Genomic DNA, 27109 nt, shown 5'->3' with positions numbered 1-27109 from the left:
GATCATTTGTCATTTATTGGCTGTACGACCATGGATCGATACATTGTTAATCTTTTCAAGTCTCTGTAAAAGACTCTGTAATACCTACTTCTTAGGTAATTATGGTGATTACATGAGACAGTGCCTAACACAGCAATGGCAAATATTTGGCATGAATGTCACATCTCCCTTAAGGGAGATGTCAGTCCATGGCTGACCTCAAAAATCTATCTTATTGCCCTTTTACACTTGATGAGTATATAACTACTTATTTGACATTTTCACTTGGATAGAATGTGTATCTCAAACTCAACATGTTCAAAAGAAATCCTGTTTTTCTCTTCAAAACTTGCTCCATCATCAGCCTTCCCCTGTTTTAACTCATAACAACTGTGTCTTTCTAGTTGCTCATGTCAACAGCCCTGGAGTTATCACTGAACTCATCTCTTTATTTCATAACCCAACACCAGGAAATCCTGGTGGCTTTACCTCCAAAATATACTCAGAATCCAACCACTTCTCACTACCATTCTTGTTCAAGCCAGCATCATTTTTTGCTTGGATTGTTGCAATGGCCTCCTAATTTGTCCAGTGGCTTCTACATTTGTCCCTTACAATCTATTCTCAATAGAGCCATCAAAGGGATCTTAAACAAGTAAGTCAAATTGTATTACTTCTCTGTGGAACCCTCTGATGGTTCTCAATCTGAGTGTTAGAAGCCAAAGTCCTTATGCTGGCTCACAGAGCCTTACATAATGTGGCCCCTATTTCCTTACTGACCTCACTTCCTATTACCCTCCCCCCCATTCTGCTCCTTGATGTCTGACCTCCTTGATGTTCCTTGAGCACACCAGGCATAGAAAGTGCATGTGCTGGATGGGTCTTCATCCAGATATCTGCCCAGCTTTCTCCCTAACTTCCAACAGGTCTTGGCTCAAGTGTCATCTTCTCAATGACCAATGTCATCTTCTTATTATGGTCACTCTATTTAAAATTAATCCCTGCTCCCTGATGGCACACCTGATACTCCTTATGTCATTCTAATCTCTCTTTTCTCTATAGACCCACGGTTTTCCTACCTCCTGTGTTATTTGTTTATACATTATGTGTATTGTTTATTATCTCCCCCATTCCTCACCCAGAATGTCTGTCCTATGGGGCAGAGATCTTTGTCTGTTTTGCTCACTTATATATTTCAAGTGTCTAAAATACTTTTTCAACAAATATTGTTGACTCAATGAATAAACTTAACGGGGCTTTAACATCTTTCTTTACACTGAACTTTAGGCAGTTACTCCTAATTAATTGATCTTGGCCCATAAGATAAAATCTTTCCTATCCTTAGCCTGGTACATACAGAGTAATTTGTCAATGTTTTAAGAAACCTATATAGTTCATGCCTTGAAATTCCTTGCACTATTTAAAATATGTTTGTGGAGCTCACACATTTTTGTGTATACACCTTTGAAGGAGAAGTACTTTAGAAGGTGCTGAGAAGGGACTTACATTGAGCCTCAGGAGTGTGGCTGTTGCAGAAGTCATGCTTGGTCTTCTGAATGGTGGCAGGAGAATGTTGTCTAAAGTGTGATGGAGTCTGATATGGGGTCTGTTTTCACTTTCCACTGGATGGGTCTCTCTTATTCCCAGGGTCCTAGCACTACCTTAATGATTTCTGATTACCCAGAATGGTTTTCCCTGTAGTGAGTTGAATGATGACCACCTCCCCCCAAAGATAGTCTAATTCCCAGAATTTTATTTGGTAAAAGGGTCTTTGCAGATATAGTTAAATTAGATGAATAGATGATTCTGGATTATCTGGGAGAGTCCTAAATCCATTGAAAAGTGTTCGCATACGAGAAAAGCAGAGAGATATTCAAGATAGACAGAAGAGGAGAAAACACAGGGAGGAGGAAGAGGCAATGTGGCCATGGAGGCAGCGATTAGAGTGATATAGCCACAGGCTAAGGAACACCAAGAAAAGCCAACAGATATAAGAGGCAAAGAACAGATGGTCCGCTATGTCCTCAAGAGGGAATGTAGCCTTGCCTACACCTTGATTTTGTACTTTTGGCTTCCAGAACTATGAGAAAATAAAATGTCTGTTGTTTTAAGCCACCAAATTTGTGGTATTTTGTTTTGGCAGCCCCAGGAAGCTAATATACTGCCCCAGGGTGATTTTGCCCCTTTAGTTCGAATTCCTGTTCAGAACTTTTCCAGACATTCTTTCTTTCCCGTGACATTTGCCTGTTATATATCCTATTCTTTCAGGAACATGACTGACTAGCATGGTAAACCTGCCAAATATTCACGGGATATTAAAGGTTAACATGTAACCTACTTGTGGCTACATTTAATTTTAACATTTTTTGTTGTTTTGTTTTGTTTTTGGATACCACGTCTTAACCAAAAAGACTCTGAGTGAATTTTAGACACTATGGGTTCTTTAGTAGATAAAAATTATGGAATCTCAGTGGCTTTTAAAGTTATCAATTTAATGTTTAAATCTCCTGTACAACATTCCTGCCATTCATGGCATCTCTGAACATCACTGATTGCTAGAAGGATTTTTTCTTTCTGATATTGACTCATAAGCAGTGTCATTATAGTTTCCATAATTTGATGTTGAGGACGTGAGCTGTCTGGGGGAAATATTATTTTATTAATAGAAAAGATGTTTCTCTTTTCCAGCTCATCCTTATAGAACATTTTCTAGGTAGTTCTGTACACTGACTATTGGGTCAGATGAGCCTTTATGTATAGGGAGATACTATGTCAGTTAGTTCCTATCTCTGTGACTATAGGGAGGTTGCTGTGACTGACATTGTGCCTCAGGGATAAGGAGAGTACTTAACCTCATGCAGCTTTTGTGAGGATTACATGACAGATAACATGTAATGCACATGGTAACAAAATTATAGATGTTTCACTTCTGTTACTTCCACTACATTTCTAGTTGAAAGGAACTATTTTATGGTGTGAAGGGAAGTGAAATGATTTTGGGCTGGGAGTCACAAGCCTTAGGTTATATTCTCAGCTCTGTCTCTAACTGGCTGTGCGATGCCGTTCAGTTGCTTTACCACTGGAACTCAGTCTGGCTCCAAATGCCATATTCTTTACCACTAGGCTACATTTGCAGTCACATAGAATTCAAATATGTAATATTTTTTACATATTTAATTAACAGAGCTTAACCCGAAGCGCTGACTCACTGAAAATCCTCAGACTGTAATCGGAAATCACCGAAGAGGTTACTGTGGTTATCTGGGCGCGGTAAAGTCCCGTGTCTGCCATCGTCAGGTTTTTGATCTGCAAGGAGTAGGACTGGGTGACTTTCAGTCGATCTTTGAATTTTGGATCAGTCACCCTAATTAGTGCTTCTTTTGACTGTATGAAGACTATGAAGATGATAGATGTTCCATTATGAAGCCAGGTGATGGACTGGGTCTCCTCTTCTGCAGGAAATTTCAGGGGAAGAGTTACTGACTCTTCTAGCACCCCTATCAATGGGGTTTGAGAAATTGTGTTCCCTGTAAACACAGAAGGGAAACCGCTATAACTCCTCCTGCCCCCCACCTTCACCTGCATCTCGGCTTGTCTGTTAGAGGTCTCTGATGCTGAAACCCAGAGACATGATGAAGAAGGAAAAGGTTAGAAAAAGTGTTGAAATGGATAATCAGGAAGGCTCCATCCCCAACAAAATGTCTGGCACTCTTGGATAATAGGCAGCTGGCCCAGATGATCTGGCCCAGTCCACCCTCCCCTACTAGCTGGTTGCCCTGGGTCGTGGCCACACTCTCTGAGCCCAGCCTCTGAGTTCTCTGGGCATAAGATGTGGGTGAGAGGCAGGAAACTACATCAACTCCTTGCCATAGACTCCAAAACCACAAGTGTTTGCTGATAAGGTATAATTAAAGCTCAACATTTACTGATTACCTACTAGTTTGTGTTCAACATCGTGGGCTTATGAGATTTAGAGGACTAATAATCTGAATTTACAGTTCTTCTTATGCATTACTTAATTTGATGCTGACAGTTCTGTAAGGTAGGTAGGATGGATGTTATTATCTCAATTTATAGATAAAGGAACTGAGGCACAGAGGGGTTAACTAATTTTCTCAGGGTTATGCAGCTAAAGAATGAGTCAAGGTTCAAATTCAACTACTTTGACACCAACGATAACACTGTGTGTGTTTTTCATGATACCGGAAGATATCTTTTCTCTCCTCAAAAAGATTATAGTCTAGTAATTGAGGAGATAAACATAAAAGTAATAAATATTTCAAAGGAACATATAAGGGCCATATTCTTGTGAGCCTATCTCAGAGCCATTAATGTTTGAGCAAAAAGATGAAATAGCCACAATTATTCTTAAAGGAGATGCTTCCTTAACATCCTTTGCCAAATACTTAGCACTTGTCACAGCATTTTGCAGCCCTCTGTTTATTTGCTTGTCTAACCAACCATGTTTTATTTATCTTTGTATCTCAGCACTGCCTGACACAAAATAGTACCTGGAAATGTTTGAGCGAATAAATAACTATAACCATGACCTCAGCCTTCTTGAGATCTCTTAATTCTTAGGAGAGGATCTGAGTAAGAGAGGAAGGTTGACACTCAGCTCCTGGGTGAGCTCACACTTCCTCTTTCTTCCCTGCAATGTCATGTGGATGCCAGGCACATGAACACTGCCATCATCAATCCCCCCTCTGTACCATGTCTTTCCTATCAGCACTTTAACATGCTGTTATTTGTCATCTCGACTCTTCTTCTCTCTTGGAACCATATGGATGAACATCACAAGCAAAATCTTGAGAAAAAAAAATCCAGATACAAATAAAATATAATGGTATGATTCCATTCATTTTATGTTAAAAAACAGGCGATACAAATCTATGCTGCTAGAAATAAGGATAATGGTTACTTCTGAGGAGGTGGGAGGAATGGCAAGTAAGAGGGAAGATAAAGGGGAATTCTGGGGTGCTAGTAATGTTCTATTTCTTGACCTGTGTCTGGATATACGAGTTTATTCATTTTATACACAGGTAATTCATTGAGCTGACACTTAGGATTTATACAGTTTTCCCTCTGGATGTTAAATTTCCGGAACAGAGGTTAAAACAACAAAAACTAAACCAAAACAAAATAATTACAGTGGCCTATAAAGACCAAAATGTTTGGTCATTTTTCTCTCTTCGACCTAATTTCCTATAACACTCCCATGTTCACTTTGCTCGACTCTTCTTCTCTGGCCTAGCTATTCCTTGAGATAGTCAGGGTTTGTACAGTTCCCTCTTCCTGGAATGTCGTTCTTCAGGTGTTCATGTGGCTCACTCTTTCATCTTCATAAGGTCTATAATGCAAACATTCCCTTTCAGAGTGGTCTTCTATGGCCACTCTTTCCTCATAACCAACACTGACCCCTGTACAACTGCCTTCAAATTTATTTTTCTTCATAATACTTACTATCTAGCATACTTTATAATTTTCATATTTGGTTTTTAAAAATTCTTTTTCCCTTCCATTAGAATGTAAGCTCCTGAAATCTATGTAATTTTACTAACAATTGTCTCCCCAATAAATTTAATAAAATAAAATTAAAAAAAAAAAAGAATGTAAACTCCATGAAAGTAAGAATTTTTGACTGTCTTGTTCATTGTTGTAAATACCTGTGAACAGTGCTTGGTACATAGTAGGCATCCAGTGCATATTTGTTGAGTGACTGGACACATCTCCATCCCTTCTCTTGGAGGTTCTCTGTCCAGGATATTAAGGACAAATTCCCCTTTGCAGGGAGTCTGGGCGTAGTCTATGGCCCAAGTGCTCCCCAGGAACTGTTCTTCTCTCACTGAACACATTCCTTTAAGGTTCCTTTGTTTTTATAGACTGCAATTATTTGTTTATTTAACAAGTCATTCTAGTATTTGCTCAATTTTATGCCAATTTAGTTAGTAAAGCCTTAGAAATCATGGAATTCAGACCATATTTATTAGGTTCCTTTTATGTACCAATTTCTTGACTGAAGCCTGGCAATACAAATATGAATGAGACATATTGGTCCTCTGGGCTCAGCATGTGGTAGAGGAGCCTGGCTGACAGCAGTTACGGTGCGTAAGTCAGGCACCGACCTAGGGTAGGGCTTGCCTCCACGTTGCCCTTATACCACTCAGTGCACTCTGTGCGCTCAATATCAAGTACTTCTTTCCCTTTGTTATCATTACAAGATTGTTTTCCTCTCTTTCCTATAATCTTGAGGGTAGGGATTATGTTTATTATCTGTATTCCTAGCACTTAGCACAATTTCTAGCTCAATAAATGTTGAATTGATAGAGGTATGTGCTCCATGGGAGCACAAATAGTGAACATGATGGTTGAAGAGATTTGGGGGTTGTCAGGGAACACTTCACGAAGGAGATAGCATTGCAGCAGAATTTTGAATTTAAACAAGAGGTTCTCCATTGCTCAATTATTTGTGATTCTTCCAAGAATGCCCTGTTCTTTCTGTAAAAGAACTGTTTTTTTCTTGAACTGAAACACTCTTCCCCATCTTTTCCAAGAGCTGAGCTCCTATTGATCCTTCAAAGATGAGCTCAAATATCTGTTTGCCTCTGCGTGTGTGTGTGTGTGTGCGTGTGTGTGTGCACGCGCGCGCGGGCGCGCGCATTGGTACTGGGGGAAGAGAAAGGAGTTTGTGGTGGGAGAAGAGGAGACGGTGGGAGAAGGAGGAGAAGTAGAATAGTTCTCTGCAGGTATAAGTAGAAAAATAAGATTTGAGCCATGATTCTTAGGGAAGGAGAAGGTCAGAAGTTACTGAAAATGTTCAAAAGCTCCTCTGTGAGACTTCAGAAACGAGGATAACTGCTTTGGGGCACAGGTGATGTGGTGTGGCCCAGAGAGCACAAGGAGATCCTTTACTCTCCCTGGAATCTACATTGATGCTTTGGGAATGTCCTAGGCCAGCATCCTTGTCATGGATATTGATGTTTTCAGAGTAAGGTATCGGGGGTCTTCTCAAGGTGGTTGGCTGTGCTGGTATGGAGGACTAGAACCAGAAGAGGAGATTGGTTGAAAGGATATCTCATGACTGCAACTAGAGACTGCTTAGGTGGCCCATGGGAAGCATACCTTTGGGGACACTTATAGGTCACTGGGGGATCACTTGGAGCATGGGGGTGGTACTGAGGTCCTTCCCATTTTCTGGTGAGCATGTTGAGTCAGCAGACATTTGGGGTATGTTTGCTGACATGGTTCATTTATTGGATGATGTGCTTCTGGGAAAGTGAATAATGTCTTAGTCAGCTCTTTATGCCCCCAGAACTTGGCCCAGGGAACTCAGTGAATACTAAGAAGATTGAGATGAGGATGTAAAGTGTCTTAAATGGTTACTGAATACTTTTTTTTGAAAGGTATTAAGAAACACGGAGTAGTTATAAGAAATGGGGAGGTATAAAAAAATAGCAGTGTTTTAGGAAGGAGAGGAGAACTGTAGGACTGAGTTGATTTTGAAAAAGAAAAGTCAGAGAAACTTTGGGATTTCTAACCTAGGGGACTGGCTTAGGTCTGTCTGTAAGAAAGAGACATATAGTGGGCTATTTCAGCTCAGCATGAAACAAGTTGGGGATTGGGGCTGATTTCTCAAGAGATTTAATAGAGAGGGAAGAGAAACATAAGGCAAGATCTTGAAAAGGACAAATGAAAGTACAACATACTAAAACTTAAAGAATGCAACAAAAATGGTGCTCAGAGGCAAATTTATAGCTGTAAGAGCCTACATTAAAAAAAAGAGAAATTATCAAACCAATAACCTAACTTTACACCCCAAGGACCTAGAAAAAGAAGAACAAAATAATCCAAAAGCCAAAAAGGAAGGAAATACCAAAGATTAGAGCAAAAATAACCAAAATAGAGAATACAAAAACCAATAAAGAAAGTCAACAGAATCAAAACTTGGTTCTTTGAAAATATTAAGAAAATTGACATACATTTAGCTAGATTAATTAAGAAAAATTAGAGAAGACTCAAATTACTAAAATTAAAAATGAAAGAGTGGAGATTACTGAAGATTTTATAGAGATGAAAAGGGATTATAAGAGAATATCATGAATAACTGTATGGCAACAGATTAGATAATTTAGATGGAATAGACAAATTTCTAGAAACGAACAAATTACCAAAATTGATTTAAGAATAAATAGAAAATCTGAGAGGAGCTGTAACAAGTAAAGAGATTAAATCAGCAATCAAAAACCTACTGGAGAAGAAAAGCTCAGGACCAGATGGCTTCACTGATGAATTCTACCTATTATTTAAGGAATAATTAACACCAATCCTTCTCAAACTCTTCCCAAAAATAGAAGAGGAGAAAACACTTTCTAATTCATCCTATGAGGCCAGCATTATCCTGAGCCAAAGACATCATACACACAAAAAGAGAACTACAGAAGACTATCACTTATGAATACGGATGTAAAAATTCTTAACAAAATACTAACAAACTTAATCCAGCAGCATTATGAAAAGATTACAAATGAGAGTTCTGGTCAAGATGACACAGTAGGTAAATGCTGTGCTTATCTTCCCTTATGACCACATCAAGTTTACAACTAAACTGCAAAACAACTATCACTGAGAATTGCATAAAATCTTGCTGAACCAAAGCCCTACAACAAAAAACATGCAGAAGAAGCCACCTCGAGACTGGTAAGAGGGGCAGAGATGCAGAACAGACTGGTGACCATTAAAAATTGGAAGGGATATCTCAGCTATGGAGGTCCCAGGCCCATCCCAGCCCAGGGTTCCAATGTTGGGGAGAGAAGTCCCAATAATTTCTGGTTGTGAAAACCAGCAGAGATTGTGGCTGAGTGAGAAAGAAGGAGGCTAGAGTTCCAGTCACTCCTCTTAAAGGGACCACGAAAGGACTTACTTACTGAGAGAATCACTGGCTCTGAGCTCTAGTGCTGGGGCAGAAGCTGGAAAGGTGGCACTAAGTTGTCTGGTTTGGAATGGGGTCTGGAGGGGCAACTTTCTCCTGGACAGAGTAGCTGCCAGAGGCCATTGTTTCTTTGTTGAGTCCTCCCTCTTTCCATAGTGCATAGGCAGGCAACCGCCATATCTGAGTCTCCATCAAACTGACTAAAACCACTTGTTGGCCACACCCTAGTGATTCAAGACCCTCCTCTCCCCAAATTTCAGGCATACCCAACCTGCTTCCAGTGGCTTTTGCATACAAACTGCCTGACTTAGCCCATGCTGCAGACTTTCCTGGATCTCTTAAAGGTTATCAGAATGCAGACAAGAAGTATCTGGCTTAAGCATGTTCTCTGCCTTTGGGTGAGCAGCCCTAAGCCTGGTACTAGCGACAGCAGGCCTTGGTTAACAACTTGGCCTCTTGAAGCACTTCCAAGCACAGCACAGGTGACATCCGTCTGCAGATTTATTTGTGACTCCTGCTGGGTGACCCTGGGTGGGGTACAGGTGGCAGCTGAACTTGACCTGCAGCACGTCCCCTCCGAGGTGGTCCTAGTGATGGCACCCCCAGTGGCCAGCTTCGGAATGAGCTGGAGCGTCACCCAACCACCTCCAAGAATGACACACAAGGTGTGGATTGGGCAGGCACCAGAGTCCTGATGAGGCAGATCCTGCTCTGTAGGGTCAACACCTGCACCACAACTACTCCACTGTAGTCATAGGCCGTCCTTACAACCAATGAGCATGAGGGTCAATTCCTCTCATTGATGTGCAGGAGGGCACACACAAACCACACAAGGACATACCTGGAGTGCATGGCTCAAGTGTCCAGGAAGAATATGCCACTGAACCACACAGCACATCCACTATATAAAGCCACTCTACTAAGACAAGAAGACATAGCAGCCCTACCTAATTTATAGAAACAAACACAGAGAGGAAGCTAAAAAGGGGAGAGGAAGAAACATGTCCCAATTAAAAGAACAGAGCAAAGCTCCAGAAAAAGAACTAAACAAAATGGAGACAAGCAACCTACCAGATGCAGAGTTCCAAACACTGGCTATAAGGATGCTCATTGATCTCAGGGAGGACTTCAACAAAGAGATAGGAAACATAAAAATAGAGATAAAAAAAACATGAAAAAGAACCAGTCAGAAATAAAGACCACAGTAATGGAAATGAAGAAGGGAATCAAGAGTAAATTAGATAAAACAGAGGATAGAACCAGTGATGCAGAAGATAAGGTAGCAAAAAACACCCAACCAGAACAGAGAAAAGAAAAAAGAATCCAAAAAAAATTTAGGAGAGTTTAAGGGGCCTCAGACACAACATCAAGTGTACCAACATTCGGGTCATAGAGATACCAGAAGGAGAGTTGAGAGCGCAAGGAATTAAAAACCTATTTGAAGAAATAATGATGGAAAATTTCATTAACCTGAAGAAAGAAATAGATATACAGGCTTAGGAAGCACAGACAGTCCCAAACAAGATGACCCAAAGAGGCAAACACTGAGACACATCATAATTAAAATGCCAAAGGTTAAAGACAAAGACAGAATCCTAAAAACAGCAAGAGAAAAGCAGTTAGTTACCTACAAGGGAGCCTCCATAAGACCAGCAGCTGATTTCTCAACAGAAATTTTGCAGGCCAGAAGAGATTGGTAGGAAATATTTAAAGTGATGAAAAGAAAGAACCTACAACCAAGGTCACTCTACCCAGCAAAGCTATCATTTAGAATTGAAGGACAGATAAAGAACTTCCCAGACAAGAAAAAGCTGAAGGAGTTCATCACCACCAAACGAGTTTTACAAGGAATCTTAGAGGGCCTTCTTTAAGACAAACACACACAAAAATAATAAAAATCTGAATAATAAAATGACAATAACTACATACCTATCAACATTTACTTTCAAAGTAAATTGATTAAATGTTCCAATCAAAAGGCACAGGCTGGCTGAATGGATAAAAAAAAACAAGACTCTTACATATGCTGCCTACAAGAGATGCACTTCAGATTGAAAGACACACACACACTGAAAGTAAAGGGATGGAAAAAGATATTTCAAGAAAATGGAAACAAACAAACAAAAAAACAACAACTGGAGTCTCAATACTTATACCAGACAAAATAGACTTTAAAACAAAGACTATACCAAGAAACAAAGAAGGACCTAATAATCCCACTTCTGAGTATTTATTTGAACAAACCCAAAACTTTGAGGGGATGTGCTCATCCATATGTTCATTGTAGTATTATTATTATTATTATTACCATTTTAGTTTTTCATTGGGGAAGGGGACCAGGACTTTATTGGGGAACAGTGTGTACTTCCAGGTCTTTTTCCAAGTCAAGTTTTTGTCCTTTCAATCTTAGTTGTGGAGGGCACAGCTCAGTTCCAGGTCCAGTTGCCGTTGTTAGTTGCAAGGGGCATAGCCCACCATCCTTTGCGGGAGTTGAACTGACAACCTTGTGGTTGAGAGGATGCTCTCCAACTAACTGAGCCATTCAGGAGCTCAACAGCAGCTCAGCTCAAGGTGCCGTGTTCAATCTTAGTTGCAGGGGCGGAGCCCACCAATCCTTGTGGGAGTCGAGGAGTCGAACCGGCAAACTTGTGGTTGCGAGCCCGCTGGCCCATGTTGGAATCGATCCGGCAGCCTTCGGCATTAGGAGCACAGATCTCCAACCACTTGAGCCACAGGGCCGGCCCATTGTAGCATTATTTACATCCAAGATATGAAAGCAACCTTGGTGTCCCTGAATGGATGAATGGATTAAGAAGAGGTGGTACATATATACAATGGAATATTACTCAGCCATAAAAAAGAACAAAATCTCGCCATCTGCGACAACATGGATGGGCATAGAGGATACTGCGCTGGGAGTAGTAAGTCAGACATTGAAAGACAAATGTCCTATGATTTCACTTATAAAAGTTATATAAAAAGTTATCTAAATAACAAAATAAGCAAACAAAACAGAAACAAACTCTTAGATTCCATAGAACAATTAGACGGTTGCCAGACAGGAGTGGGGTTGGGGTTGGGTGAAAAGGGGAAGGTACTAAGTACAAATTGGTTGCTCCACAGTAGTCATGGGGATGTAGGGTATAGCAGGAATATAGTCAATAATATTGTAGTAACTATGTATGGTTATTACCAGATGGGTACTAGATCTATTGGGATGATAGATAAGAGGGGGTTTGAGGACAGGGTGAAAAAGTTGATGGGATTAAGAAATATAAATTTGTAGTTACAAATTAGTCATGGGGATGTAAACTATAGGGAATACAATAAATAATATGCTAATCATTATGTATAGTGGTAGGTGGTACTAGTCAGGGGGATCACTTCCTAAATTATGTAAATGTCTAGCCACTACACTATACAATTGAAACTAACATAAAATAATAATGAATGTCAACTCTAATTAAAAAATTTTGAAAGGGGAAAAAGAATAATATTGTGATATTGTGGTATTGTGGTATGGTGTCAGATGATTGTTGGACTTATGGTGATCACTTCTTTAGCATAGGGAATATAATCAATGATGTGGCAATAATTTTGTATCGTGCTAGTACTTCTTCAGATACTGTTGAATAACTATGATGTATCCCTGAAATTAATATAATATTGTATGTTAGTTATATTTTAATAAAAATCTTTTTAAAAATTAAAAAAAAAATAAAAGGATTACAAATGACCAAGTGGAATTTACTCCAGAAATGCAAGAGTGGTTCAACATATGAAAATCAATCAATGCAATACACCACATTAATAGAATGAAAGAAAAGAGACACATGATCATTTCAATCGATGCAGAAAAATATTTAACAAAATCCAACACCATTTCACATTTAAGAATCTAGGATTAAAAGAGAAATTCTTCACCTCAAAAGGCTAACATTCTACTCAAGAAGACTGAAAGCCTTCCACCAAAACCAGGAACAGGACAACAGTGCCTGCTTTCACCAATTCTATTGTACTGGAAGTTCCAGCTGGAGCAATTAGGCAAGAAAAAAGAAATAAAACGTATCTTAAATGGAAAGGAAGAAGTGAAACTTTCTATTCACAGAATATAACATTCTATCTTATGATAGAAAATCCTAAAGAATCCACACAAAAATCATCAGATCTAATAAATAAATTTAGCAAAGTTGCATAGATGATCAATATACAAAAATCAGTTGTATTCCTACACATTAGCAATATGAACAATCTGAAAAGGAAATTAAGAAAACAATTCCATTTACAATGGGATCCAAAGGAATAAAATATCCAGTAATAGTTCCTCCCAGGAGATTCAAGACTTTGGACTGAAAAACTAGAAAACATTTCTAAAAGAACTTAAAGAACAACTAAATAAATGGAAAGATATTTTATGTTCATGGATCAGAAGCTTAATATTAAGATGGCAATACTACCCAAAGCAATCTACAGAGTCAATGCAATATCTATCAAAATTCCAATGACCTTTATGACTTTTTTCAGAAATGGAAAAGCCAATCCTCAAATTCATATGGAACTACAAGGGGCTCCAAATAGCTAAAACAATACTGAAAAGAAAATCAAAATTAGAGAATTCATATTCCCCCAAAATTCATATTCCCCAAAATTCAAAATTTACAGTTACAGTAGTCAAAATAGTATGGTGCTGACATCAGGATAGACATATAGATATCTATATAGAATTGAACTGGGAGTCCATAAATAAATCCATGCATTTATGGACAACTAACTTTTAACAAGAGTGGCAAGGTCATTCAATGGGAAAAGAAGTTGCTTCAATAAATCGTGCTGGGACAACTAGATATTCATGTGCAAAAGAAGAAAGTTGGGCCCCTAGTTCATACTTATACAAAAATTAACTCAAAATGTTTCAATGACCTAAGCAGGAGAGCTAAAATTATAAAACTCTTAGAAGAGAATATAGGAGTAAGTCTTCATGTCCTTGGATTTGTAAATGGATTTTTAGATATGACACTAAAAGCACGAGTAACAAAAGAAAGACAAACTGGACTTCATCAAAATAAAAAACTTTTGTTTATCAAAGGACATTATAAAAAAAATGAAAAGACAACCTACAGAATGGGTGAAAATATATGTAAATCATATATCTGATAAAGGTCTAGTATTAAGAATATTTCAAGAACTTTTACAACTCTACAACAAAATGATAAATAATCCAATTAAAATGAGCAAAGGGCTTGAATGGACATTTCTCCAAAGAAGGCCAATAAACACATGAAAAGATGCTCAACATTATTAGTCCCAAAGAAAATGCCAATTAAAATTATAATGAAATATCTTTACATCTACTAAAATGGTAATAATGATAATCAGTAAGTAAGTGTTGGTAAAGATGCAGAGAAATTATACATTGCTGGTAGAAACGTAAACTGAAGCTTTGCGCAGTGGCAGTATCGTAGCCAATGAGGTTTATCCGAGGCGCGATTATTGCTAATTGAAAACTAGAAATGTAAACTGGTACAGTCACTGTGGAAAACTATTTAGTGATTCCTCAAAATATTAAGCATAGAATTATCATAAGATCCAGTAATTTCATTCCTAGGTATATACCCAGAAGAATTGAAAACAGATACTCAAATACTTGCAGACAAATCTTCATAGCAGCACAATTCACATAAGCAAAACGGTGGAAAAAATGCAAATGTCCATTAATAGATGAATGGATAAATAAATGTGGTATATACGTACAATGGAATATTATTCAGCAACAAAAAGGAATGAAGTACTGATAGATGACACAACATGAATAAACCTTGAAAACACTGTACTAAGTGAAAGAAGTTAGATACAAAAGGTCATATATTGTATAATTTCATTTATACAAACTATTCAGAATAGGTAAACCCATAGAGAGAAAGCAGACTGGTATTTGTAGGGGGTTGAGGGATGGAGAAATGTGGCGTGATTGCTTAATGGCTACAGGGTTTCCTTTTGGGGCAATGAAATGTTTTGGAATGATAGAAGTGGTGAATTTACTAAATGCCACTAAATTGTACGCTTTAAAATTATTATTTTATGTTTTGTGAATTTCACCTTGATGATAAAAACAAAAGGAAAAAAGTCTGACTGTGGATGGAGACACAACTGAGGATAGATCTGAATCAAAAAATGAGAGGCATGGAAGGATGGAGGTCACAGTGAGGACAGATCGCAGATTCTGAGAGGTAGTAAAACAGTTGTTTTTGAAGATAATGACAAAATATAAAACAACTTGCTGTCTGTGGTGAGTAACAATAAACATGTGAAGGTGTGGAAGGTTGGTAAGAAGTAGATAACACTTCTCAGCAGAAGGTGAGTCATTGGATACAATCTCTTAGCAGAAGAGCCTGAAAATTTTTAACTCACAACCTCAGAATCATTTGGCGAGCCCATGTGTATTGGCTCTGCCTCCATTTCCAACCACTGTTCTCTCCTGGACAGCTGAATATGTGTATCTGCTTCTTGCAAACCCAATCAGTGAATTACTTCCCATTTCTTCTTTCCTCCGGACCCAATATGACTTAATCCCATGAAATCTAGACCCTTGCTACTCAAAGTGTAGTCCATGGAGCAGCACTGGCTTTACTTGGGAGCTTGTAATAAATGCAGAATCTTAGTCTCCGTCCCAGAATCAGCATTATAATGAGATTCCCTAGTAATTCGTATGCATATTAACATTTGACAAGCTCTCATCTAGAAAGAATAATGGAGAGACAAATGAGATTCATTTGTCCCAGGGCATGATGATACCTGATTCTAGTTATTCTTATTAGGATTATTTCTCAATATGGTTTATCTTTCCAGCAAAATTTTCTAAAAGGAGCAAGTTATAGTGTTCAGCCCACTTGAGAGAATGTGCGCTGTCTTCCTTCATGAATGTGAGTTGTCTTCCTTCATGCTTGTTTTCAATATTGATTTTTTTTGTGCCACACTCTTGCCACAGTGGTTTTCTTTCCCTTCCTTAATAGCTCCAAACTCTTCCCTGCATCAGGGTCTTTACACACATGATTCCGTCTGCCTTGGATGCTTCCTCATGAGGCCCCCCCCCGACTTGAGTTCGCACATCATCCTTGAAATATCAGATGATATGCTACCTTTCCAGAAAGTCCACATTACCCCCGTCCAAAACAGATCCCCTTGTTTTTCTCTCCCATGGTAACCTATTTTCTTCCTAGCAATCACATTTTAGTAATTATATATACATTTATGTGAATATGTAGCTGTGTGTAAACTAAGTGGAATAGTGAAGTGGTTATAAGCACAGACTCTGGAGCCAGGCTCCCTGATTTCCAAATCTGGCAATCACTGCTTTCCTCATGGGCCTCAAAACAACTGCAAACACATTCAAATATGTTTGTTTTCCTACATCACCCACAGTGTCACCTCCGTATGTGACATTAAGCAAGTTACTTAAGGGTCTGTGCCTTCTTTCCTCTTCCTTAAAGTGGGGATAGGAACAATATGTTTCATAGATTCCTATGAAGAGTATCAAGGGAAACGGGGAGAAGCAGAAGAATTTTAATCAGAGGACCTTCAGAATATTTATTTCTAGAGGTGGGTTCAATTTTGTAAGGAGGTGAAAATCAGACAAAGATGTGGATCTTTGTTCCCAGGCCAGGAAGTGGCTCTTGAATATATAAATGAATTATTCCACTTTCTGCGTCTTATACATGTTTCCAAAGGTTCTGTCCTCTTTCCACTTTTCTCTTGAGCTTCACTTATTATTTCTTTGCTGTGACTTCCAAGCCTTCAGCTTCAGTCCTACCTCTAGTCCTATTTCGAGCTGCTTTTAGGAAATCTCTTCATGGATTTCATACTGAGGCCTTAAAGTTCGTAAGTCCAAAATTGAACTCACCTTCCTCTCCTTGTCTGCTCCTTCATCCCTTCAACTCTGTCACCTTCTTTGGTTACCCAGTCTGAAATTTCACTGCCCTCCATCCTGCACCATCCCCTTTCTGTGCTTGATTTCTTTCCTCCTTATCATTTATCACTCTACAATATACTATTTCACTTATTTATCTTGTCTATAATTTGTCTCCCCTGCTAAAATCTCTATGAGGGCAGGAATTTTTGCCTGCTTTGTTGATAATGTATCCCCAGAAACTGGAACAATGGCAGGAATTAGTAAGTGCTCAATGAATATTTATTGGATAACTTAATGAATTCACCTCCCCCCTCATTGCCAATGCCAATTAATCTAGTTAATTCTATGTCTATGGTGACTCTTGCTTCTGTCTTTCCTCTTGTGCTGCTGCCATGTTTGTTCAACTGTCAGTGTTTCTCAGAACTATCACAAGCACTTGCCATCTGCTAGTTGATGAAATTTGGGCAAGTTATTTAAATTATCTGAATTTCTCATGTAAAAATGGGGATAATAATAGTACAGACTCATAAGACATGAGGCTTATATGTATAATGTGTGTCTAATACTTGGCCCAGTGCCTGAAACAGAATAAACACTCAGTGAATATTAGCTATTTGCATCTGCTTCCTTGGGCTAGTTCTGGCCTAGCTTTTCTGTCTTGTTTCCTACCCCATCTGCCGCTGCATCCTATGCTTTGGCCTTAATGGACCACTTTTTGTGCCCTAAACATGACATTCACCTTCATGTTTTCCTTGTAATAAACAGCAGGGAATGAGAAGCAGGCAGGATCAGCTAACTCCTTTCTCTCACGTAAAGTACTGCCAGACCAACTAGCCCCAATTTGTATTAAAGGACGGGAGAGCTAGAGAACCTTTTTTTTCACAGCAAGCTGAAACTAAGAGAACTATTTCTAGTGTTTTCTGTTGGGCCCAGAAATTTTGGCTAAACTGATCCCACAGATTTTCAATATTTTAAATTAGGGTAGTGAGGCCCAGGAGGAATAAGTAATGTACTTGAGGTTATACAGCAAGATAGTAGCTAATTTGGTAAAAGGATTTATTTTCCTAATCTTAGTACTCCTTATTAAAACACGCTGTTAATAAACCTCAAAGAGTCTTGTCTTAGAAAAGCTCATTTCCCATGTCCCAGCAGAAAATTCCCTTAAATACAGACACAATTAAAGTTGGAGAGAAGGTAGCAGCTTATCAAGCATGACTGTGAGCTGCACCAGGCAGAGAGACAGACAGACAGACACTTATATATAGATGATTTAGACTGAGTAAGCTAAACAAAATCCGGGAGTCACTCAGTGACTATATGGGTCCATTTCAGCATTTACCTGGGCCAAGGCAGAAGACAAGCGTGAGAAACTGGAACAGCCAAATCATGTTGTTCGCACTGGAGACTGATGCTGAAGACTTCAAGGCAGTCAAGTTCGTCCTCTGTTGAAAGTGCTTCATACTCAAACTTCCCCTTCCTGTCAGAAGTGCTGTCATGAGTGACTGCTAGGCTCACAGTCCGTGCTGCAGTCTCTTCCTGCAAGTCAGGACTAACGCCCAAGAGACTCTCAGAACCCCAGGATCTCCCTGGCACTGACTGAGCCTTCTACGGTAGCCGCGACATGAGTGAAGAACAGAGCATGCAAGATCTTAAATGCCTTTCAATATGCTCTTTACTCAAACATCAATCATCAATACACCAAACAGTAGAGCATACAGAGTAATGCAATAACTGGGTAAAACAGAGTAGTGAACCCGTCCCAAAGTCAGTAAAAATCCTGGTGGAGCCAGGAAGGGTGGCTGGTCCTGAAGGTCATTCTGGCAGAGGTTCAATCTGAGTCTGATGGAGTGAGCAGGCTTTTGGAGCAGATGAGCAGCGTGGTCACCTTTTAGTCGAGACCTGCTCTCTGAGCTGCAAAAGTCTTCAGTTCTTATGCATCTCTGAGTGCCTTTCTGACGTCACCTTATCAGAGCAGCCAGCTTGCGACCCTGACGTCCTCTTATCTTCAGTAGCAGAACTTTAGGAATGCAGCTGGTTACACCCAAGTACTAGGGCAACCGGGCAGCTCCCTGGGCATTATCTGCTAAGTTCTCTGTGCATGTCCAGAATGGAGTTACTCTTGCTCATTCAATATGCTCACATAAAACTCATTCTAACAGCTTCCAGGGGTGCTCTACAGAGGCATGCATCATAACAGTCCTAATTTTATTTTTAAAAATTATTCTATTTACTTTTTTTCTTGAGCAATGGGGGGAATCTTTTGTTTTACTATTTGGTCTCTTGTTTTCAGTTCCTGAAATATCTTCACAGCCATAAAGATGAAATGGATGTCTTATTATTTATAACAAACCCCTTTTTACCCCAACTTTGTATATGTTAATGAGGTAACTTTTAGACTGCACCTAAGGTTGACAGTGGAACCAATCAAGTGATTAGAGGATTGGAACTTTCAGCCCCACCTCCTCACTTCCAAGGAGGGGAGAGGGGCTGGAGGTTGAATCAGTACCCAGTGGCCAGTGATTTAATCGGTTGTGTATATGAAATGAAGCCTCCATAAAAAAAACAAAAGGACAGGGTTCAGAGAGCTTCTGGATTTGTTAACACATGGTGATCTGGGGAGAGTGCTGTCCTTGGAGAGCACATGGAAGCTCCTCACCCTTTCCCCATGCCTTGCCCTATGCATCTCTTCCATCTGATGGTTCCTAAGTTATATCCTTTCATAATAAACCAGTGATCCAGTAACTGAAATATTTTTCTGAGTTCTGTGAACTGCCCTAGCAAATTAATCAAACCCAAGCAAGAAGTTGTAGGAACCTCTAATCTATAGCCTTTTGGTCAGAAGCCCAGGTGACAACCTGCACTTATAATTGACATCTGAAGTATGGGGAGGGTGGGGGCAGTCTTGTAGGACTGAACCCTTAAATTGTAGAACCTGATGCTATCTCTTGGCAAGTTGAGTGCGGGTTGCATTGGTAGTTCATACCTACACATTTTTTTTATACTAGCAGAAATGCTGTTAGCTTGTGCTAAAGGGGACAGAGACAGGACTAGATGAAGGAAGGCCATTGGATGTCTGAAATTCTACAGGACAGGCCAATAGAGTATCTAGCTGCAAACATGCGTTATCCTTTAAGAAAAGAGAAAAATGACCTCCCAACTTTTCAGAAGTTGGCAGGGCTGGTACTTCCACCATGGGCCCTAAGGCACAGGTTCAGAGTTCAGGGCTATTTTTTCTCCAGTTCCAGGTGGACCCAGGGACAGAGAACTGAACCAAAGAGGATTGTTCTCAAGTCTTAAAATCTAATAGAATCTGCCCTGCTGGGTTTTGGACTTGCTTGTAATCTGTGACCTTTTGCTCTTTTCTATTTCTCCTTTTTGGAATGGAAATGTCTATCCTTTGTTTATCCCACCGTTGTATTTTGGAAGCATATAACTTTTCTGGTTTCACAGCTGGAGAAGAGTTTTCCCTTAGGATGAATCCTTACTTGAGTTTCCCTCATACCTAACTTAGATGAGATTTTGGCTTAGAGTTGATGTCAGAATGGGTTAAAATTTGGAGGGGGGGCTGTTAAAGTAGGGGTGAATATATTTTGCTTGTGAGAAGGACATGGATTTTGATGGTGCAGAGGGCAGAAATATAGGCTGAAATGTTCCCCCCCCCCCAATTCATATATTGAAGTGCTAATCCCCATTATTCAAGAATGTGACTGTATTTAAAGATAAGATCTTTAAAGAGGTAATTAATTTAAAATAAGGTCATATAGGCAGGCCCTAATCCAATGTGACTGGTTTCCTTATAAGAAGAGGAGATTAGAACATAGACACACACACAGAGAAGACAATGTGAAGACCCAGGGAGAAGGAGGCTTTCTACAAGCCAAAGAGAGAGGCCTTAGAATAAAACCAACTTTGTGGACACCTCGATTCCAGGCTTATAGCCTCCAGAATTGTGAAAAAATAAATTTCCATTGTTTAAGCCACCTAATCTGTGGTAGTTTGTTATTGGAGCCCTAGCAAATGAATACGTAGCTTCAAAATGTTGTATTCCTAATTTTTGAATATTTTTAATCATGAAAACTGTTAAACTTTGTCAAGTGCTTTTTCTGCATTAATTGAGATGATCATGCATCCCCCCACCCTTTATTCCGTTAATGTGTTCTATTACACAGATTGGTTTTTGTATGTTGAACCATCCTTGCATTCCAGGAATAAATCCAATTGGTCATGTTGTATAATTTTCATATGCTACTGAATTTGGCTTGCTAATTTTTGTTGAGGAATTTTGCATCAATATTTATTAGGGATATTGTTTTGTAGTTTTATCAATAGGCAGTACTGGTGAAAGACTGGAAGGTAGGAGGAAGGGAGAAATTATGTTTTTTCTTCACTTTGATTTCTGATGTCTTCAGCAGTGGTAGCAATAATGGAAAATGAGTGCAGCTCCAGGGTTCCTGGTCTGGCAATGCATTTCCAGTAGTCATTCCAGAAGTCTTGGCAGTGTGGCTCCAGTGGTGGCAATAGCAGTGGTGAGTGAATTTAGGCTCTGAGATTCTTATGGTTTTGGTGGGATCCTGCAATGTGGCAGCATTGGTTCCAAAGGCAAAATTCCCCTAGGAGTGGTAACAACTTCCTGGTATTACTAATTGTGTAGTAGGCTCATCTCCTCTGTTTTACTCCTCAAATTCTTCCATTATGTTTGTATTCAATTTCCTACATTCAATTTGCTGAATTTGCAATACTTAACAGGGTTTCAGTTTTTCTAATCAGACATGAACTGAAACATCAACTGAGCTTCTAATTTAAGCTTGCTATTTTTTTTTTCTAACCAGTCATGAATATTGAATTTTACCAAATACATTTTTTGGGAATCTGTCAAGATGATTGTGTTTTTCTCCCCTTTAATGTGTTTAAACAATAAATTACAATAGAAGACTTCTTAAAGATAAATAACTCTTATATTCTGGAGATAAACCATACTTGATTCCTTCCTTCCTTTCTTCCTTTCTTTCTTTCTTTTTTCTTTTTTTACTTTTAATGCATTGCTTGGTTCAATTTGCTAAAATTTAAATTAGAAGTTTTAACTTTTATAAGTGAGATTGGTCTACCAGGAGTTGACATTTTTTTTTCTGTAAAGGTCAAAGTAGTGACTATTTTAGACTTTGTGGGCCATACAGTTTCCATTGTAATTACTCAACTTTGCCGTTGTAGCATGAAAGCAGCCATAGTCAATACATGAATGAATAGGTGTTGAGTGTGTTTCAATAAAATTTTATTTATAAACAGTGAAATTTGAATTTCATATAATTTTCACATATCACCAAATATTCTTCTTCTTTAGAGTGTTTTTCAACCTTTTAAAGTTGTAATAACTATTCTTAGCCTGTAGGCTATATAGAAACACTTGGTAGGTGGGATTTGTCCACAGGTTATAGTTTGCTGATCCCTGGTCTATATTTTTCTTTTTGGGGAATCATTGTCATTTAGTTTGGAGTCAGTGCTCAATGAATTTTGAAGTTTCCCACTGTTTTCTATGCTTTGGAACAGTTAAAATTATATAGGAATTATTCTTTCACTGAATGTGGTAAAACTTGTTCATAATACCACCAAGGTTTGGTATATTTTTGGAAATTATATCACTGAATATCTTTTTCATTTTTTCTCTGATTAAACAAGTTTTTCTAGTTATAAACTTTTTTATACACTTTTTAAAATTAGTTTCAGGTGCACAAAGCAACATAATAGTTAGACATTTAAACCCCTCATAAAGTGATAACCCACCCCCCAATCTACTACCCCTCTGACATCTTATTAGCTGTTACAATACCATTGACTATCTTCCCTATGTTGTGCTCCACATCTTGTGACTATATATACCTATATATTTAGTTGTAGTTGACATTCAATATTATTCTACTTCAGCTTCATGTGTATAGCTCATTGGTCAGGCATCTGCACAGTCTATGACGTGATCCCTCTGATAGTCCAGTGCCCATCTGGCACCTTACGTGATATTTACAACATTGTTGATTATATTCCCCATACTGTATTAATTACCAATTTGTATTTCTTAATGCCTTCACCTTTTTCACCCTGCCCCCAACTATCCCCCATTCCCAACTATCATCCTGATAGATCTAGTACATATCTAGCACCATACCTAGTTATTACAATATTATGGACTATATACCTTGTGCTATACCCTCCATCCCCATGACTAGTGTATAACAACTGATTTGTATTTCTTAATCTCTTTCCCTTTCACCCATCCTTAATCCCCCTCCAATCTTAAAGAAGTCCCTCTAAAATTCCTTGTAATACTGGTTTGGTGGTGATGAACTCCATCAGCTTTTTCTTGTTTGGGAAGCTCCTTATCTGTCCTTCAATTCTAAATAACAGCCTTGCTGGGTAGAGTAATCTTGGTTGTATGTTGTTGCTTTTCATCACTTGGAATATTTCCTGCTACTGCCTTCTTGCCTGCAAAGTTTCTGTTGAGAAATCAGCCGACAGTCTTATGGGGGTTCCCTTGTAGGTAACTGTGGGGACAGAGCCCCAGAGAGCAGTTTCCAGGCTCTCGGCCTCATATGGAGGGGTGCTGGCTCGGGTGGTAGATGGCCGTCAGCTGTGGCTGGTTGGCTGTCAGCTGTAACCATTGAGCCATTGGCCACTAATATAACTGCTGCCGCTATGGAGGGAAGGAGAGCAGAGTCGAGGAGAGTGGAGGAGAGTCGTCGGTCGGTTGGCAGAAAAGCGGACAGCAGGTCGTGTGAACCCAGCCTCCAGTGAGACTTACTCCCTACCTATGGCTCCGTGGGTGTTCCTTTTGGGCCTGGCCACAGCCTGCGTTCTTATGTGGGGAGCAGGAGTGTGTGCAGGGAGCGGGAGCAGAGACCCCGCCTGATACCCTGCACAACAGTAACTAACTGTTTTCTCTTTCTGCATTTAAGATTCTCTCTTTGTATTTAACTTTTGGCACTTTAATTATGATGTGTCTTGGTGTTGGCCTTTTTGGAACTCTATGTGCTTCCTGGGCTTGAATGTCTATTTCCTTCATCAGGTTAGGGAAATTTTCTGTCATTATTTCTTCAAATAGGTTTTCAATTCCTTGCTCTTTCTCTTCCGGGCCTCATCCGGGGCTGCCTGGCAGTAACCACAAAGAAATCCAAAGATGGCTGCTGCTCATGTTGTGCTTGGAATCACCTTGAGAAGCAAAGCTGCAAACCTATGCTGGCTGCCGCTTGTGCCGGCTTAGGGCTGCTCAGCCAGAGGCACAGGACATGCTCAAGCCAGATGCTGCTTATCTGGGTTCCGCGAACCTTTGGGAGTCTAGGAAAGTCTTCAGCTTGAGCCAAGGCAGGCAGTCTGCATGAAAAAGCCACTGAAAGCAGCCTGGGTGTGCCCAAAAGTTGAGCGGGGCCAGGTCTTGAATTGTCAGGGTGTGGTGAATGAACTGCGGAGATTCAAATATGGCGGCTGCCTGTGTTCGTGCACTGGGAAGGGCGAGGGCTCAACAAAGAAACAACGGTCTCCACCAGCTCCCCTGTCTAGGAGAAAGCCACCTCTCCTGCCCCCGGTCCCAAGCCAGACAACTCAATTCCCACCATTTGTCCCTGCCACATTTTCAGCTGCTGCCCTAGCACTGGAGCTCAGAGTGAGTGATTCCATTGGTGGGTAAGTCCACGCACAGTAACTTTGAGAGGAGTGCCTGTGAGTGCAGCTGTACTCTGTCTCACTCAAACACAATCTCTGCTGGTTTTCATAGCCAGACATTATGGGGACTTCTCTCCCTGGCACCAGAACCCTGGGCTGAGGTGGGGCTGGGATACCTCGCTTCTTTAGAGGATGGGGGGGAACCCCATAACTGAAATAGCCCTCCCTATCTTTAATGGTCACATGTGGGTGTGGGACCAGCCCATTCCGCGTCTCTGACCTTCCTAATACTCTGGAGGTGGCTTCTTCTGCACGTCCTTAGTTGAAAGACTTTAGTTCAGCTTGACTTTAGGTGATTCTCAATAATGGTTGTTTTGTAGATTAGTTGTAATTTTGATGTGCTTGTAATTTTGATGTGAGAAAAGGTAAACACAGTGTTTATCTACTGTGCCATTTTGGTTATTAGTTATAAACTTTTAATTTATTAACTATTATAGCTATAAATCTATACATCAGAATGATCCATTGGTTCTTTTTGCCACCATATGGCCTTATCATATTTGTGTTTTGGAAACATTACTCCAACTGTGGTGTAGATAATGGATGGGACTGGGGCAAGTGTGACTGCAGGAAGTAAAGTGTTGTTGTCTAGGTAAGAGATGACGGTGGATTAGACTACTGCAGCTACTGGTAGATGAAAGAAGAAAAGTTAGAGAGATTGTAAAAACAGTCAGGAGGTGTGTTAGGGGTTTTTAAGACCACTTCCAAGTTCAATAATTCAGTGGGAGGACTTACAGGATTCAGCATATAGTCATACCGATGGCTATGATTTATTAGTGACTAGATGCAAAGCAAATTCAGCAAAAGAGATTGGTACATGGAGTGATGTCCAGAAAAAACTAGGTACAAGCATTCAAGAGTCTTCTCACAGTAGAGTCACACAGGATGTGCTTAATTCCTCTAGCAATGTGTCATGACAAGACATGTGAAATGCTGTCTGCTAGGATTCTAGGGTTTTTATTAACAATCAGTAATGTAGGTACTGCCTGTCTAGCACGTACCAAAATTCCAGAATCCTAGAAGAAAAGGAGGTGTTCAGCAGAAACCAAATTGTTTGTTCAAACAGTTTAAGCTCAGTAAACCACTCTTATCAGGGAATAGTCTAACTCTCCCAAAATCCAAGTTCCCAGACACCAGCCAAGAGCCAACCTTGTTAAGTACACCTTTCAAGGACAGCAGTCTTAGACCTACAATGTTAACTCTTTTCTGTTTTCTAACTCTTAACTATGTTTTCTGCACAGGAAATGAAGTCAATATTTTTGTACTGAATTTTTATCCAAAGTTTGGAAACTTATTAAGGGAGTATACTTGGAATAAATAGCTTTGTCACTGAGACATGTGGCAAAAGATTGTCACATTCCAGGTAAGGCAGAAGTTGTAAGAACTGTTGCATTTTTATTAATTAATCAAAATACTATACATTGAGGACTTCTGTAATTTTCACATGTTCAGGCACTGTGGATACAAATGGTAAGCCAAACCAGACATGATCAGTGTCCTGATGGAGCTCATAGTCTAGTAGGGGAAGAGAGACACTAATCAAATAATCACTGGAGAAATATTTAAAGACAAAATTTGAAAACTGCTATGAAGGAAAGAGGTAGTACAATGAGAGCAAAATATGGAAGGGTAATTTGAGCTGCACCCTGAGAGATGAGTGGGCAATAGGTAACGATGTGCATTAAAGGTAGTGAGGGAAAGGAGGGGGGAGGTACAGCATTTCAGGCAGAGGGAGAATCCTAGGGCTAACGTGTAAATTAAATTAAGTGAAATTTGCCTGAACCTCTGAGAGCACTGGAAAAACACCACCAAAATTGTTTTTATTTTCTCAAGTAGTTCCAGTATCTGCTTACAGAGTTTCTGCAGAGGGGCTCTAAAATTCTTCAGGGTAGTGGTTCAATTTCAGCTCAACAAGAAGAGAATAAAGAGGTGGAGGTGGGGGAGCTGGGAGTTCAAGCTTACCTGCAAAGAGTTGTTCAGAGTAGTTCTTTGATAAGCAAGGAGTAAAGGAAGTGGTGTCAGATTTAGATGCTTCTGTTTGCTATCTCAAACACCACCCCTTAGCAAGTCATTTTTCCTTCATGGTTTTATAAAATATACTGAAGCCCTGCACTATGGTTCAGAAGCCAGGTCCTTTTATCCCTTTTTTCTAGGTGGCACTGTGGGTGACTAAGACAATGCCTACTCTCCAATTCCCTAGACCCAGATTCTGAAAATGGTTTCTAGTACCCTTCTTCTCCAGATGTCTGGGTCCCAATCCAAGTTCAGTTCAACAAATATTTATTAAGCTCTACTAGTCATTGGTTTCTGTGATGGGGTGCTGAAGGTGAAAAGATGAATAAGACAAAGCTTTTGTCTGGAGGGAGATGGACCTTAAAGCATGTGATGTAAGTACCCAATTTTCCTATCACAGTCTAGCTGGGGAGACAGGTATAGCAGGTAATTAGATTGTAGAGTGGTAAGTAAAATAATACAAGGAACAGACATTGAGTTAGGGGAATTGAGAGTTAAAATTTTGATGTGCAACATTAATTTAGCGTAATATAAGATGCATTTCTGTTGCAAGAGCCTTATTTCATAAATTTGTT

General features: G+C 39.6%; 1 protein-coding gene and 1 non-coding gene across 31 annotated transcripts in view; one reads left to right on the top strand and one right to left on the bottom strand.

Annotated features, from left to right (window-relative positions):
- CD84 (CD84 molecule) overlaps window positions 1-27109 on the bottom strand; it is a 79508-nt gene that overhangs the window by 6844 nt on the left and 45555 nt on the right. For 21 of the 30 annotated variants that reach the window (XR_012492991.1, XR_012492993.1, XR_012492992.1 and 18 more), the window contains 2 exons: window positions 18154-18291; window positions 3189-3506 (listed from right to left, as the gene is read on the bottom strand). Coding sequence is in view for 21 of the 30 variants with exons in the window: in XM_074322478.1 (XP_074178579.1) it covers window positions 3189-3506; window positions 18154-18291 (456 nt within the window). In the remaining 9 variants the exon portion in view is untranslated. Of the gene's footprint in view, window positions 1-3188; window positions 3507-11179; window positions 11700-18153; window positions 18292-27109 lie in introns of those variants that run through there. The other 9 variants (XR_012492998.1, XM_074322489.1, XM_074322491.1 and 6 more) reach the window with 5 other exon arrangements.
- Window positions 14345-14486, top strand: LOC141569402 (U4 spliceosomal RNA). The gene has a single exon (XR_012493014.1). It is a non-coding gene; the product is annotated as a U4 spliceosomal RNA (small nuclear RNA).

Source organism: Rhinolophus sinicus, linkage group LG17 (genome assembly GCF_036562045.2).
Source record: "Rhinolophus sinicus isolate RSC01 linkage group LG17, ASM3656204v1, whole genome shotgun sequence".
Classification (NCBI taxonomy): Eukaryota; Metazoa; Chordata; class Mammalia; order Chiroptera; family Rhinolophidae; genus Rhinolophus; species Rhinolophus sinicus.
This window is presented reverse-complemented; position numbering and strand designations above follow the sequence as displayed.